At 43.7% G+C, this 16,033-nt stretch overlaps 1 protein-coding gene across 1 annotated transcript; it reads left to right on the top strand.

The window, feature by feature from the left end:
* Window positions 1-12,104: 12,104 nt before the first annotated feature.
* LOC116462084 (repressor of RNA polymerase III transcription MAF1 homolog) lies at window positions 12,105-14,237 on the top strand. Its single transcript, XM_032144353.3, is given in 6 exon segments — window positions 12,105-12,229; window positions 13,303-13,362; window positions 13,479-13,773; window positions 13,775-13,904; window positions 13,907-14,197; window positions 14,200-14,237. Coding segments are annotated over 6 exon segments (939 nt in total).
* The last annotated feature ends 1,796 nt before the right edge of the window (window positions 14,238-16,033 follow it).

Here is a 16,033-nt window from a genome sequence, read left to right as displayed (position 1 = left end):
ATGCCTGTAATCCCAGCACTTTGGGAGGCCAAGGTGGGCAGATCACAAGGTCAGGAGTTCGAGACCAGCCTGGCCAATATGGTGAAAGCCCATCTCTACTAAAAATACAGAAATTAGCCAGGCTTGGTGGCGGGCGCCTGTAGTCCCAGCTACTCAGGAGGCTGAGGCAGAAGAATCACTTGAACCTAGGAGGCGGAGGTTGCAGTGAGCCGAGATTGTGCCACTGCACTCCAGCCTGGGCAACAGAGCAAGACTGTCACAAAAAAAAAAAAGTCAAGATATATGGTATCCTGGTTGGAATTGCTACAACTGGTTTTCCTTTTTGGCCTGCAAGAGCAAAAGAATTGTATTAAAGATCACATGAGCAGAACCGCTATTTACAATGTGCGTAGCCCCTTGACATAGGTCAGTTTGTTGTTTGAGACATGGAAATAGGCAAGACACCCTAAAACTACATTTTAGCAAAGTATCCATCTCCATAGCTGCACACTATGGGGCTGCCCATAATTGAACCGCCTGGGTACAAGAGTCTTGCCAGAAAACAAAGTGGGTGGCTGGCCTTGCTATGTTGGATGCACAAGACACTGAGGTCTGTTGCTTTTCTGTCTTTCTTGTTACTATTAATTTTTGGTCCCTCAGGCAAGACCTAAATTCCTAACCTTGGAGGCTTCCAAGGTGACAGTCCCCAAAAGGTCAGCCATCAAAAGGAGGTACTTCTATGACTGAATGGCCATGCAGTTTTTAGAACCTGGAAGTCATTTCGGCCACTGGAAAGAGGGGAGAATGGATCTGCACATACTCCTGAGTTTCCACCACACAGCATGCTGTGCAGGGCTGCACACGCTTGGTCTCCTCCGCACCGTCATCTCAAAGAGCAGCTGCCGTAAATCATTCAGTTAATCACCCTTTGGCAGGGAGCGCTGTGGCAGACTGGTGCGTCCAGTTCCCAGCACAGGCTCTCGCTGTTTCTAATGAGCCTTCATTAACAGGTATGAGAAGGCACTGCTGGTCCCCCAACTCTGCCAGGGCCTTGTTTAAATCAGGCTTCCTCTCACAACATCCCAGTACAATTACGCTTTGGCAGTGGTTCACTGACAGGTGGCAGGGGAGGCTGCTGCTTGTATTGGTGTCAAGGACAGAGCATTTGTTCTGGAGCAGACCAGAGCAGGGCTCCCAATGGACACCTCCTGAAACAAAACCGAGCTCTATTTCCACACCAGGCAACTCCACTGGCCTCTGGCCAAGCTTCTGGAGGGTTGTGTGAACTCCCAATGGGATTGCTAGAGCATCCATTGGCTTTCAGATTCAACATTCTTTTATATCAAGATCCTTAAATCTTACCTTCATGATCATCTGTAACACTTCTTAGCATGTACTGGTGCCCCGACATTTTGATGCATTTTGGGGATACCAATAAAAAGAAGGCCCAGTTTCTGCCCTCATGGGTTTACAGCCTTGGTGAGTGCAGGTGTGCTCACTGGAGGATCAACAATGCAAAGGACAAGTAAAGCAAAGCACACAGAGCAGCATGTTACAGTTTTCACAACCCCTTCATAGATTCATTTTGTCATCAAAGGTATGAAAATAGACATCTGAGTCTGACCTCACTTGGTTTTCAGCAAGTTGATTTAGCAAGAGCCATCAAGCACCATGCCTGTCTCTGTCTCCACACACCCCATAGATAGTATTTTATAAACCCTTACATTGTCTTGCTTGTTTTGAGAAAAGGATGGGTTGTTTCTTTGGAGATAAATCTAGAATCTTATCTGGGATTGCCAGACTTAGGAAATAAAAATATAGAATGCCCAGTTTAATTTAAATTTCAGATAAAAAAAAGGAATAGGTTTTTAGTATAAGTATGTCCCACATGTTGCATGAGACATACTTATGCTAAAACATTATCTGGCAGCTCTAATAATATCAGACAGAAGCACTCCATACTTCATATTCCACACATAGTTATCTGACATCAAGCAATTCATAAAGGTTTGCCTAGCACTTCCAGTTGGGACATCCCAGTACACAAGAAGGGGAAAGGATGACCCAGACTGTGTCTTTACCCATTCTTGATTGGAAACTCAGTCCCCTGACGCAAAAGCACCATAGTGTTTGAGAAATTAGTCTGCTAGTTTAGTGAAGAAATAAAGCAAACTGTTTTCTCAGCTGAAGTAACTGGTTTGATTGGATCATATCAACTGGTTATTTTGAACAAAAGTTTGAGCAGGAACAGGAATAGATCCCAGCATAGACATGCGGTGTTGCAGAGTCGACAGAATTTTCGCTATCATGCCCAAGAGGAAATATTCCATTTTCTCCTGCCTTCCTGAGAGTGGAAGGTAATTTGCACCACAGGGAGTCCAGTTTTCAGTGTAATTCTGGGATTGGACAAAAAACCATGTTGCATCTTAAAGAAAGGGCTTTGCAAAATGGATGAGCAAAAACTACTAAATTTCTTTGGACAAGTCATGCATACTTTGTTTTTGTTTTGTTTTTATCTGCAGCTAAAGTTCTTACTGACATCCTAGACAGGAAAAATGTATAAATGGGGTTCACAACTTTAAACTAAAAAGACAAAGGCAAACCTGACAAGATGATTAAGATGAGTTGTCACCAACACCCTGGATGATAATTAATGGTGTTGTCGTTGCTTTGAGAAGAAAACAAAAGGAGAGGGGACAGGAAATCAATAGAGTAGTGGTAGGTTCAGCCCCTCATTGTTTAGTACCAGCAACCAAAAGAAAAGAAGCAAGAGAAACACGTAGGGTAATAAACTGTCCTGAGGAAGTGAAATAGTGGGTTTACACATTATTTTGGGAATTCAGTCTTAGCAGTTCACCAGAGCATCAATCATGCTGAGTAGTGGAAAGCTCCCTCCAAAACTAAATCCTCTTCCTCAATAAATATTTATGCAGTCCCTGTTATATGTCAATGCCATGTTAGAGGCCAAGAATATGAAGATGTACAAAATGTGAACCTGCCCTTAAATAATCTAGATTAGCACTGTCCAGTAGAAACAGAATGCAAGCTACATATGTAATTTTAATTTTTCTAACAGCCATATCTTAAAAGGGGAAAAATAAACATGTGAAATTAATTTTAATATATTTTAATTATCTCGTTATGTCCAAAATTCTATTATTTCATGATGTAATCAACATTTTTAAATTATTAATGAGAGTTTTATATTTTTGGTACTAAGTTTGAAATCTGGCTTATGTTTTACCCTAATAGCCCATCTCAATTCAGATACTAAATCTTCATCAGAAATACTTGAGCTATATTTAGATTTCATAAAATTTATAGTTGAAAAAGTAAATTGACGTACCCAAGCTGTTCCAAACATACTTAAAAGTTTTCCAATAACTGAATTTAAGATCACAAAATTTGTTTTCCTTTGATCTTCATATCCACATTGACATAAGTGGTTCATCTTTTTCAGAAGAGTTCGTGTGACTTTGAAGCAAAAGCACATCAGTTTCAAAACGACACCTGTCTAAGTTAAGTAAATTCATTAACTCTTGCATCTCATTCAGTATTTACCAACATCATGTTCAAGGAGGTATTACATATATTGAGAATCAAGTCTAAATGTATCAACATAAAAAATCCCTTTTCAAATTTTTATTTTAAGTTTTACAGGACAAATATTTTACACAGCTTAAGATTTCAATTAAATTTTTAATTAAAATTAAATAACATTTAAAATTCAGCTCTTCAGTCACAGTAGTCATATTTCAAGAGCTCAATAGCCACATGTGGCCAGTGGCTACCACACTGGACAGCATAGATTAAAGTTGACTAGAGGTAGATCTTGACTAGCTTGTGAAAACAATCAAGGTCATATTTGCACGATAATTTGTGAGAAGTCCTGCTTTCCCACCAATTTACCTCACCAAATACATCTGAAATTCCTGGCAGGTGAGCGTCCCACCTAGAAACAGAGTGGCTACATTCCAACAGTTTAATAGGCCTCCTAATTGGCCCACGTAATCCTTCTACTGCATTGCATTGCACTGCTTCTCATAACTAGGTCTTTTGAAGGGAAGTTTCCTCTACCAGAGATCTTGAGCCTCCCCTGACACAGGCCTTTTGTTTTCTTTCATACCCCTCTCCCTTCCTTAATCTCCTAACCACATAAGCCCTGGGAGAAGTGAGCTGAATCAAAGAGGCTAGCACAGCCTGACAGCCAGCCCCCACCTGCTCAGTCAGACCACTCTGCCGGTCTCTTCTCTCCTCCACGGTGATTTTTCTCTCCAAAGTCTCATAGCCTGTCTCTCAATCTAGCTTCAGGACCCACCTCAAATTACATCAGTTCTTCTGACACCTCTGAACCCTATCTCTGGGCTGAATTCTCGTTCCTGTTTCAGCCCCATGCAAATCAAGGCAAGTGACCAGGCATCTGTTTCAACATCCCCAGACACTTTCTGAGCTTTTTTTAAACATCATACACAAATCAATCAATGTAATCCATCACATAAACAGAACCAACGACAAAAACCACATGATTATCTCAACAGATGCAGAAAAGGCCTTTGACAAAATTCAACAGCCCTTCATGCTAAAAACTCTCAATAAACTAGGTATTGATGGAATGTAGCTCAAAAAAATAAGAGCTATTTATGACAAACCCACAGCCAATATCATACCGAATGGGCAAAAACTGGAAGCATTCCCTTTGAAAACCAGCACAAGACGAGGATGCCCTCTCTCACCACTCCTATTAAACACAGTGTTGGAAGTTCTGGCCAGGGCAATCAGGCAAGAGAAAGAAATAAAGGGTGTTCAATTAGGAAAAGAGGAGGAAGTCAAATTGTCCCTGTTTGCAGATGACATGATTGTATATTTAGAAAACCCCATCATCTCAGTCCAAAATCTCCTTAAGCTGATAAGCAACTTCAGCAAAGTCTCAGGATACAAAATCAATGTGCAAAAATCACAAGTATTCCACCAATAACAGAGAAACAGAGAGCCAAATCATGAGTGAACTCCCATTCACAATTGCTACAAAGAGAATAAAATACTTAGGAATACAACTTACAAGGGATATGAAGGATCTCTTCAAGGAGAACTACAAACCATTGCTCAACAAAATAAAAGAGGACACAAACAAATGGAAGAATATTCCATGCTCATTTATAGGAAGAATCAATATCGTGAAAATGGCCATACTGTCCAAGGTAATTTATAGATTCAATGCCATCCCCATCAAGCTACCAATGACTTTCTTCACAGAATTGCAAAAACCTACTTTAAAGTTCATATGGAACCAAAAAAGAGCCTGCATTGCCAAGACAATCAAAAAGAACAAAGCTGGAGGCGTCATACTACCTGACTTCAAACTATACTATAAGGCTACAGTAACCAAAACAGCATGATACTGGTACCAAAACAGATATATAGACCAATGGAACAGAACAAAGGCCTCAGAAATAACACCACACATCTACAACCATCTGATGTTTGACAAAACTGACAAAAACAAGAAATGGGGAAATGATTCCCTGTTGAATAAATGGTGCTGGGAAAACTGGCTAGCCATAAGCAGTAAGCTGAAACTGGATCCCTTCCTTACACCTTATACAAAAATTAATCCAAGATGGATTAAAGACTTAAATGTTAGACCTAAAACCATAAAAACCCTAGAAGAAAACCTACACAATACCATTCAGGACATAGGCATGGGCAAGGACTTCATGACTAAAACACCAAAAGCAATGGCAACAAAAGCCAACATTGACAAATGGGATCTAATTGAACTAAAGAGCTTCTGCATGGCAAAAGAAACTACCACCAGAGTGAACAGGCAACCTACAGAATGGGAGAAAAAATTTTGTAATCTACCCATCTGACAAAGGGCTAATATCCAGAATCTACAAAGAACTTAAAGAAATTTATGAGAAAAAACAAACAACCCCATCAAAAAGTGGGCAAAGGATATGAACAGACACGTCTCAAAAGAAGACATTTATGCAACCAAAAGACACATGAAAAAATGCTCATCATCACTAGTCATCAGAGAAATGCAAATCAAAACCACAATGAGATACCATCTCACACCAGTTAGAATGGCGATCATTAAAAAGTCAGGAAACAACAGATGCTGGAGAGGATGTGGAGAAATAGGAATGCTTTTACACTGTTGGGAGTGTAAATTAGTTCAACCATTGTGGAAGACAGTGTGGCAATTCCTAAAGGATCTAGAACTAGAAATACCATTTGATCCAGTGATCCCATTACTGGGTATATACCCAAAGGATTATAAATCATGCTACTGTAAAGACACATGCACACATATGTTTATTGCGGCACTATTCACAATAGCAAAGACTTGGAACCAACCCAAATGTCCATCAATGACAGACTGGATAAAGAAAATGTGGCACATAGACACCATGGAATACTATGCAGCTATAAAAAGGATGAGTTCATGTCTTTTGCAGAGACATGGATGAAGCTGGAAACCATCATTCTCAGCAAACTATCACAAAGACAGAAAACCAAATACTTCATGTTCTCACTCATAGGTGGGAATTGAACAATGAGAACACTTCGACACAAGGCGGGGAACATCACACACCAGGGCCTGTTGGGGTGGGGGGCGCTGGGGGAGGGATAGCATTAGGAGAAATACCTAATGTAAATGACAAGTTGATGGGTGCAGCAAACCAACATGGCACATGTATACCTATGTAACAAACCTGCACGTTGTGCACATGCACCCTAAAACTTAATTTTTAAAAATTGTTTTAATTGAGGTAAAATACACATACATAATTTACCATCTTTACCATTTTTTTTCTTTTTTTTTTTTTTTTGAGATGGAGTCTCGCCCCGTCGCCCAGGCTGGAGTGCAGTGGTGCCATCTCGGCTCACTGCAAGTTCCGCCTCCTGGGTTCATGCCATTCTCCTGCCTCAGCCTCCTGAGTAGCCAGGACTATAGGCGCCCGCCACCATGCCAGCTAATTTTTTGTATTTTTAGTAGAGACAGAGTTTCACCGTGTTAGCCTGACCTCATGATCCATCCACCTTGGCCTCCCAAAGTGCTGAGATTACAGGCATGAGCCACCACACCCAGTCTGACTACATATTTTGACTAATGTGAATTACACTGTAATAAACAGAGTGCATATATCTCTTCGATACACTGATTTCCTTCCGTTGGGGTATATATCTCTAGCAGTGGAATTGCTGGATCAAGTTTTAGTTTTTTGAAGAACTTTCATACTGTTCTCCATAATGGTTGTACTAATTTACATTCCCACAAGCAGTGTACCAAGGTTCCCCTGTGTCCACATCCTCTCCAGCATTTGTTATTGTCTGTCTTTTTGATACAAGCTTTTAACTGGGGTAAGGTGATATCTCATTGTGGTTTTGATTTGCATTTCCCTGATGATTAGTGATGTTGAATATTTTTTCATATACCTGTTGGCTATTTGTATGTATTCTTTTGAGAAATATCTATTCAGATCTTTTGCCTATTTTTAAATTGCATGATTTGTGTTTCTGCTATTGAGTTGTTTGAGCTCATTATATATTCCTGTTGTTAATCCCTTGTCAGATGGATGGTTTGCAAATATTTTCTCCCATTCTGTGGGCTGTCTCTTCACTTTGTTAATTGTTTCCTTTGCTGTGCTTTTTAGCTTCATGAAATCCCAATTGTCTATTTTTGCTTTGGTTGCCTGTGCTTTGGAAGTCTTACACAAAAAATATTTGCCCAGATCAATATCCTGGAACATTTCCCAGTGTTTTCTTTTAGTACTTTCATAGCTTTAGGTCTTTCATTTAAGTCTTTAAACCATCTGATTTTATTTTTGTTTATGGTAAGAGACAGTGGTCTAGTTTCATTCTTCTGCATATAGTTAGCCAGTTTTCCCAGCACCATTTATTGAAGAGGCCATCCTCACTCTATTGTATATTCTTAGTGCCTTTGTTAAAGATGAATTGGTTGTAAATGAATTGATTTATATCTTGGTTCTCTATTCTGCTCTAACTGATTTGTGTGTCTGCTTTTTTGCCAGTGCCATGCTGTTTTGATTACTATAGCTTTGTAGTGAATTTTGAAGTCAGGTAGTGTGATGCCTCCAGCTTTGTTCTTTTTGCTCACTATTGCCTTGGTTATTTGGGGTCTTTTGTGGTTTCATATATATTTTAGGCTTTTTTTCTATTTCTGTGAAGAATGTTATTGCTATTCTGATAGAGATTGCATTGAACCTGTAAATTGCTTTGGGTAGTATTGTTATGTTAACAATATTAATTCTTCCAATCCATGAGCATGGAATATCTTTCCATTTTTTTGTGTCCTCTTCTATTTTTTTCAGAGTTTTATTGTTTTCCTTATATAGATCTTTTACTTTGGTTAGACTGATTTCTAGATATTTTATATTTTTGTACCTTGTAAATGGGATTGCTTTCTTGATTTCTGTTTCAGACTGTTTGCTGTTGGTGTATATAAATGCTACTGATTTTTGTGTGTTAATTTTGTATCCTGCAACTTTGCTGAATTTGTTTATCAGTTCCAGTAGTTTTTTTGGTGGGGCCTTTAGGTATTTCTAGGTATAAAATCAAGTCATCTATGAACAAGACCAATTTGATTTATTTCTTTCCAGTTTGGATGCCCTTTAGTTTATGTTCTTGCCCAATTGCTCTGGCCAGGACTTCCAGTGTTATGTTGAATAACCATAGTAAAAGTGGGCATCCAGCCAGGCACAGTGGCTCACACCTATAATACCAGCAGTTTGGGAGGCTGAAGCAGGAGGATCATTTGAGCACAGGAGTTTGAGACCAGCCTGGGCAACATAAGGAGACCCCCATCCCTATAAAATAAAATTTAAAAAAATTAGCTGGATGTGGTAGATCACACCTGTGATCCCAGCTACTCGTGTGTCACAGGATCCTTGGGGCATTGTTTTTCTCCCATCCAAGTATTAACCAGGCCTGACCCTGCTTAGCTTCCAAGACCAGACAAGATCAGGCCTCTTCAAGGTGGTATGCCCATAGATGGGGTGTCACTTTTCTGGCCAGAAATCTCTGTGGTCAGTGGCACATTTGCTCAAGCTTTGCTCAGGCCCGCTGGGCTCATTCTACCTACTCAGGCTGGCAGGCTGTGCTCAGCTCACGCAACTGGCCTGAATCCCATTCCAGCCAAGGGTGAGCCAGGCACGGAGTGGCAAGGGGTGTGTGAGCAAGCAAGTGTGGGGTCTGGCCACTTCTCACAGCCAGGCATACTGGCTGCGGTGGGGTGGGCAGCTCCAGGTGCTGGCACAGGTGCTGGCTCCCTGCGAGTCTGCAGCTGGACCAGGCATACTGCAAGCAGCTTCCACAGCTGGCATCAGGGAATGCTGTGGTGCCCAGAAGCTTGGAGATGCCAGGAACTGCAGAGCCCCAAATAGGGTGTCACAGCCCTGGTTCAGGGAGATCCTAGGTCTGGGCTCTCCAAAGGGCCACAGCTCTTCTCTCCTTCTCTCTTTTCTCCTTCTCATCACCTGCAATGTGGTGAGCAATGGGTGTGTTTCAGCCTTGTTTGTGTTACAGCTCTTTCAGCCCTGGTACCCCAAGTCCCACGTCCAGGAAGAATGAGGTATGCAGGCAAGTGGAGGGTGAGCAAGGCAAAATGGTGTTTTACTGAGCCACAGAACAGCTCAGAGGAGACCCACAGTGGGTAGCTCCTCTCCACAGGCAGGTCATCTTGATGTCTGCCCAAGTCTGGCTGAGTCCAGGGTTTTTATGGTCTTCAAAGGGGAGGAATGATCAGCAATGCATGCTGATTGGCCTATGGGTGGCCATGGGTGGGGAGAGGCTGGGCAGCAGAAGCAGGCATTTCCAAGCCTGCGGGGGCTTCCCTGGCCCCCAAGACTGCAGGAATGCCCGAGTCTGCAGCCGCAGCTGGGCAGCCTCAACTTTGCTCCACAATCAGAGTGGGTGCCAGGAGCAGAGAGAGGCCAGGCAGCAGGAGCAGGTATTTCCAAGCCTGTGGGCCATGGGGGACTTTCTGTCCCCCAAGAGTGCAGTAATGCCTAGGTCTGCAGGGCAGCTGGGCAGTTGCAGCTGCACCTGGGAGGGTGGGGCTCCTGTCTCTCCAACTAGGAATGAGTCCTGGCTTCCTCCTGTTCCCAGCTTCCACCAGCTCCTGCCAGCTTCCACCGGCTCTTGCCAGCTTCCTGGAGTACACAGCCCTGGTGCGCCTCCCCTACTGCAGCCAGCATCTTTGCAGTGGCTGCTCCAGATAAGCTGCCACTGCCATCACTTGGAACGTTGAGGTGGGAGAGATGGCTTGAGCCCAGGAAGTGGAGACTGTAGTGAGCCATGATCATGCCATTACACTCCAGCTTGGGTGACAGATCGAGATCCTGTTTTTAAAAATATAAATAAGGCCAGACACGGTGGCTCCCGCCTGTAATCCCAGCACCTTGGGAGGCCGAGACTGGTGGATCACAAGGTCAGGAGTTCGAGAACAGCCTGGCCAACATGGTAAAACCCCATCTCTACTTAAAATTAAAAAATTAGCTAGGCATGGTGGCATGCGCCTGTCGTCTCAGCTACTCAGGAGGCTGAGGCAGGAGAATTGCTTGAACCGTGGAGGTGGAGGTTGCAGTGAGCTGAGATTGCACCACTGCACTCCAGCCTGGGGAACAGAGTGAGACTCTGTCTCAAAAATAATAATAATAAATAATAAATAATAAATAAAAGTGAGCATCCTTCCTGATTTTTAAGAAACTCCCTGTCAGTAGTTGTTAGGGGGCTAATCTCCTCGGGTTACAAGACAGACCTCTAGGGGGCAGTGTTGTCCAAACTCCACAGGCCAGCCTGCTGGTCTCAGGGGGACCCATCTTGAGTACCCTATTATGTACTATGTTCATGGAACCTAAGGCATCATTGATTAAAAGAGATACCATTACTGGATGTGCCACTAAAAATGAAACTACTCCAGATAGAAGTCTATTAGACCCCAGATAAAGCTGAGACACTAAAGGCCTCTGTGGAGGGGGTCCATAAGAAATATACAGAAAAAAGAGAAAGAAAGGGACATGCATAGTAGGACAGCAAGAGAAGTTGCATGTTTCAATTTTGCCATGGACAGAGGAAGTAAAATCTGCCCTCATAATTTGAATCAAAAGTTGGTTCTCATGCAGTTTTCTGGTACTACTTGTGCCATCAAAAAAACCTCAGATAATTTAATGTACAAATGCACCTCAACTTATGATGATGTTATGTCCTGATAAACCATCATAAGGTGACTATATCTTAAGTCAACTTTATCCAGTTGTAAGTTGAGGAGCACACTGAATGCATATTGTTTTCACACTATCACAAAGTTGGAAAATCATAAGTTGAAACATCCTAAGTTAGGGACCATCTGTAGTTTCACATTATTATGAGTTCCTTGGCAAGGGTAGAACCCAAAGCTTATATAATTTGATGCCCTCTTTTAAAAAAGAAATACAAAATATCTTACTCTTGCAAATTTTATAAAAACCTATGATGAGGCTGAGTGTGGTGGTTCACATCTGTGATCCCAGTGCTTTGGGAGGCTGAGGCAGGCAGATCACTTGAGGCCAGGAATTTGAGACCAGCCTGGCCAACATGGTGAAACTGCATCTCTCTACTAAAAAAAACAAAGAAAATTAGCTGGGTGTGGTGGCGTGTGCCTCAGCTACTCTGGAGTCTGAAGCATGAGAATCACTTCAACCTGGGAGGTAGAGGTTGCAGTGAGCTGAGATATCAATACTGCACTCCAACCTGGGCAACAGAGTGAGATTGTCTCAGAAAAAAATATATGTAATTTGATCCCATGAAGCTGTGAGGTGAAACCCTTTCAGGACCTTGGAAGGGCCATGCAAATGAGGGGCCCTGAAGCTTTACTCTCATTGGTAAATCAGCCTGTGCCCCAAGTGACAGGCAGAAGCAAAGAAAAATCCTCTACAAATGAACGCAATTTTAATTGAAACAACAGCAATCACAACATACCATCAACTATTATCATATCCTGACTTCAGAGATGTTAAAGTACACAACAGTATGCTTCTTAGGAGCAATGAAATATGGTACTTCAAAAAGAAAAAAGATAATGTAAATTTTGACCCTGACTTGGCTAAGACAATAACACAATGACGACAACAATGATGATAGCTATCATTTATCAAGCTCCTACAGTGTGCCAGCCTTCTCACAAACTTTTTTTCTGCTCCTCACATGAGCTTAATGCCACCACTAAAGACTTGAAAGATGCAAGGTAGTGATTCCTACCAAATCCACAATTAACTCACTTGTTTGATCAGTGTACAAATCAAGTAGGTCATAGAAAATGACCACAGATCATCACGGACTAATCCAGTGGTGAGGTGAATCACAACCAGAATTGCAAAGATGGTATTTTTACTGGAGCAAATCCACACAGACCCTGGCACCTGGTGTGCCACTATTGACCTGGCAACTGCTTTATCATGCCCACCCCCACCTTAATCCTCTTCTGCCCTGTTGTGGCAGGGACAGCAGTATACTTTCACTGTCCTGCCTCTGGGCTATGTCAGCTTGCCTGCACTTGGTCAGAATGCAATCTGGAGGGACCGAGAAGCCCAAGCTGATCCATTACATATCTTTATCATGCTAATTGGACCTGGAGAGCCCCAAAGAGCTAGCATCTAAATGCCTTAATAAAGTACCTGTATGCCAGAAAATGGGAGATAAAGCCTGACAATATTCAGGAGTCTGCCACATGTGTGACGCCTCTAGAGTCCAGTGGTCTGGGCTTTGTTGGGATAGACCTTCTAACATGAGCTTCAAGTTGTACTTTACACCAGAAAGAGCCATGAAGAAAAAGATACAAAGCTTAATTTTCAGAAGTAACACAAACCAGATTTGAGTATCTGTTGCTGTGAACCACTAACTCAAGTAACAACCCTTAAGGGTACAAGGTTTTTGGCTTTTGTTTTTGAATTTTTATTTTAACATAATTTCAGGCTTACAGAGCAGTTGAAAGAATAGTTGAAGAATTGCTATATACCCTTCACTCAGATTTCACAAATACTAACATTTTCATAGGCAGACAGAAGCAAATTATTTTTAAGTTGAAGTAGTTAAGTTTCTTTTATACCTATTTAGTTCTAGGAATTTTGACTGATAGACATTGACTGGTGGGGGAAGTGGAGGTTGCTGGCTGACCAAGGTGATCTGCGGTGGTTGGTGGCATGTTGGGTGGCTAAAGCAGGCGATGTGCAGTGGGGTAGGGGTGTGTCATAGTGACCAGCTGGATGGGCCAGCAGGGCCAGGTATAATGAGACATTGCCACGGAGTTTCTTCCCCCAGATACAGTGTGGCCCAGGTGGATGCCACGGTGCCACCCTCTGGTGCTGAGGAGCCCACACTGTGAGAAGCCTGCCCTGCCTATGCACCAGCGCCGATGACCCAGCCAGGCCTGATTTAGCCCCGCCAGGCAGGCAGCAATGGCCCCTCTCAAGCATGGAGCTCCCTTCCTGAGACAGGAAGCTGTTGGAGAACTGGAGCTTTGAAGCCATCAACTCACAGCTAACTGTAGAGAGCAAAGATACCCACATTATCGGCAGGATTGAGAGCTACTCACGTAAGATAGCAGGAGACGACAAACACTGTTCTGACAGGAGGGCGGCCCACGTACTGAAGGCTCTCTCTCTATCGCAGACCTCAGGCCTCAGGCCCAGCAGCCTGAGCAAGAACCAAGGTGGCAAGGACGAGGGCCCCCTCAGGGACAAGTGCAATTGCAAGACCCTCTTCCACTTGATTGTCATGCTCAGCGAGTCCTTTCAGGCCTGACTATGACCTCAGCACAGCCCGCAGCCATGGGTTCAGCCGGAAGCCCAGCCTCAGCTGGGTGGTAAATGCGGTTAACTGCAGTCTGTTCTCAGCTGCGTGGGGGGACATTAAGGTCCTAGAACACAGCTGCGGAACACAGTGGATGAGGAGATCCGCCTGGCTTAATGGGACACCTACAGCTATAACCCAGACATGAACCCAGACCCCTTCAGGGAAGAAGATACCCTCTGGTCCTTCAACTAATTCCTCTACAACAAAGGGCTCAAGCAAATTGTCTTCTTCAGCCACTGCTCCATTAGCAGCTCCACCTGCACACCCTCAGAGGCAGGCAACGAGATGGACCTGGAACTGGGGGAAGAGGAGGAAGAGAAAGAAAGCAGAGGCGGAGGCAATGAGGGTGGGGCCGAAGAGACCAGACCATGGAGGATGGGTTCCCAGTGATTTGTATGTGATGAGGAGAAGCACAGGCCCCAGCTTCATCCAGCTTCAAGCAATGCCTGGACCCGCCTACCTGAGAGGCCCCGAGGCCTCCCCAGCTGCAGGCCAGACCCTGGTGCTGTCAGAGTCTCAGCACTGCCCAAGGCCACACCTGCCTGGCCCTTTGGCTCCAGCCTGTTGGTGTGCACTCAACCTCATAGGCTTCTGCTGCCCACGCTGTGGCTGGACTAGACAGCACAGGACCTGCTGCAAAGAGCAACCACCTTGCCCAAACGAACTGCCACAGGCAGGGACAGCTAGACCACAGAGTTTATTTTTGTATTTCTGCTGGGCCTGCACACTCCAGCCCAAAGGGCTTATAGCCAGAGGCCCCAGAGGTCATGAGCTCTAGTCTTGGGTCAGCTCTTGGCACCCACCTGTGCCCCCACCTCACCCATCTGGCTGCATGCACTGAGTGTCACTTTGCTGCAGCTCATTGCTTTCCAATAAAAATGTCTGTGACTTAAAAAAAATTGAGACAAAAATTTAAAAATTTTATAACATGCTCATGAATGCTGGCAACCTCACCTCCACCAGCACCCCACCCCAACTGCCACCACCGCCAGTACAAGTGCAAGCACAACACCAGCAACCCCACGGCTGCCAGTGCCCCAGCCTCCTTTTTCACCCCCACCAATGCACCGCCGCCACCACTGGCATGAGCACATGCAGGAGCACCGCCTCCCCAGTTCTGCTGGAACCCCTCCCCAGCTAACACATGTGCACCCCGCCATGCTGCTGCAGCTGCTGCCATACATCAGTAAGCACAGATCTCACTGACACCACCCTGACCAAGCGCTTTGGCTAAAGCGCTTTGGTTTCCATCACAATGCTGTGGCCAGCAGACTGGGAACAACCCAGCCCCTCCAGCAGAATAGATTCCTAACGTTGAGGGTTCAGAGAACACAGCCAGGCGCCCAGCACCAGCCCTCCCAGAGTTAGAGCACGCAGCCCAGGAGTGCTGAGCTGAGCCTGGGCCCCCTAAAATCTTCCAGAAATAAAGCAAGTCAACCAAACCCACCATATACCAGAATCAAACCAAGATCATCAGAGAAGATAAAAGCAGAAAACCTCTCCAAAGCACAACAACTTCAAAAATTGAAGGAACATCAGCCCACACACATGAGAAAGAACTAGTGCGAGAACTCTGGCAACTCAAAAACCAGAGTGTCTTCTTACCTCCAAACCACCACACTAATTCTCTAGCAATCGTCCCTAGCCAGCCTGAAATGGCTGAAATGACAGACATAGAATTCAGAAAATGGATAGGAGTGAAGATCATTGAGATTCAGGAAAAAGTTGAAACCCCATCCAAGGAATCTAAGGAATCCAATAAGATGCTACAGGAGATGAAAGATGAAATGGCTATTTTAAGAAAAAAATAAACTGATCTGATAGACCTAAAAAACTCACTTCAAGAATTTAGTAATACAATCTCAAGTATTAATAGTAGAATAGACCAAACTGAGGAAACACTCTCAGAGCTTGAAGACCAGTTCTCCAAAATAACTCAGTCAGACAAAAATGAAGAAAAAAGAATTTAAAAGTATGAACAAAACCTCCGAGAAATATAGGTTATGTAAAGAGACCAGATCTACAGTTCACTGGCATCCCTGAAAGAGAAGGAGAGAAAGCAAGCTACTTGGAAAACATATTTGAGGCTATTGCCCATGAAAATTTCCCCGACCTTACTAGAGGCCAACATTCAAATGCAGGAAATGCAGAGAACCCCTGCAAGACACTATACAAGATCACTATCCCCAAGACACAT

Source organism: Hylobates moloch, unplaced genomic scaffold (genome assembly GCF_009828535.3).
Source record: "Hylobates moloch isolate HMO894 unplaced genomic scaffold, HMol_V3 SCAFFOLD_22, whole genome shotgun sequence".
Lineage (NCBI taxonomy): Eukaryota > Metazoa > Chordata > Mammalia > Primates > Hylobatidae > Hylobates > Hylobates moloch.
The sequence above is the reverse complement of the archived record's forward strand: the minus strand, read 5'-3'. Positions and strand labels throughout refer to the sequence as shown.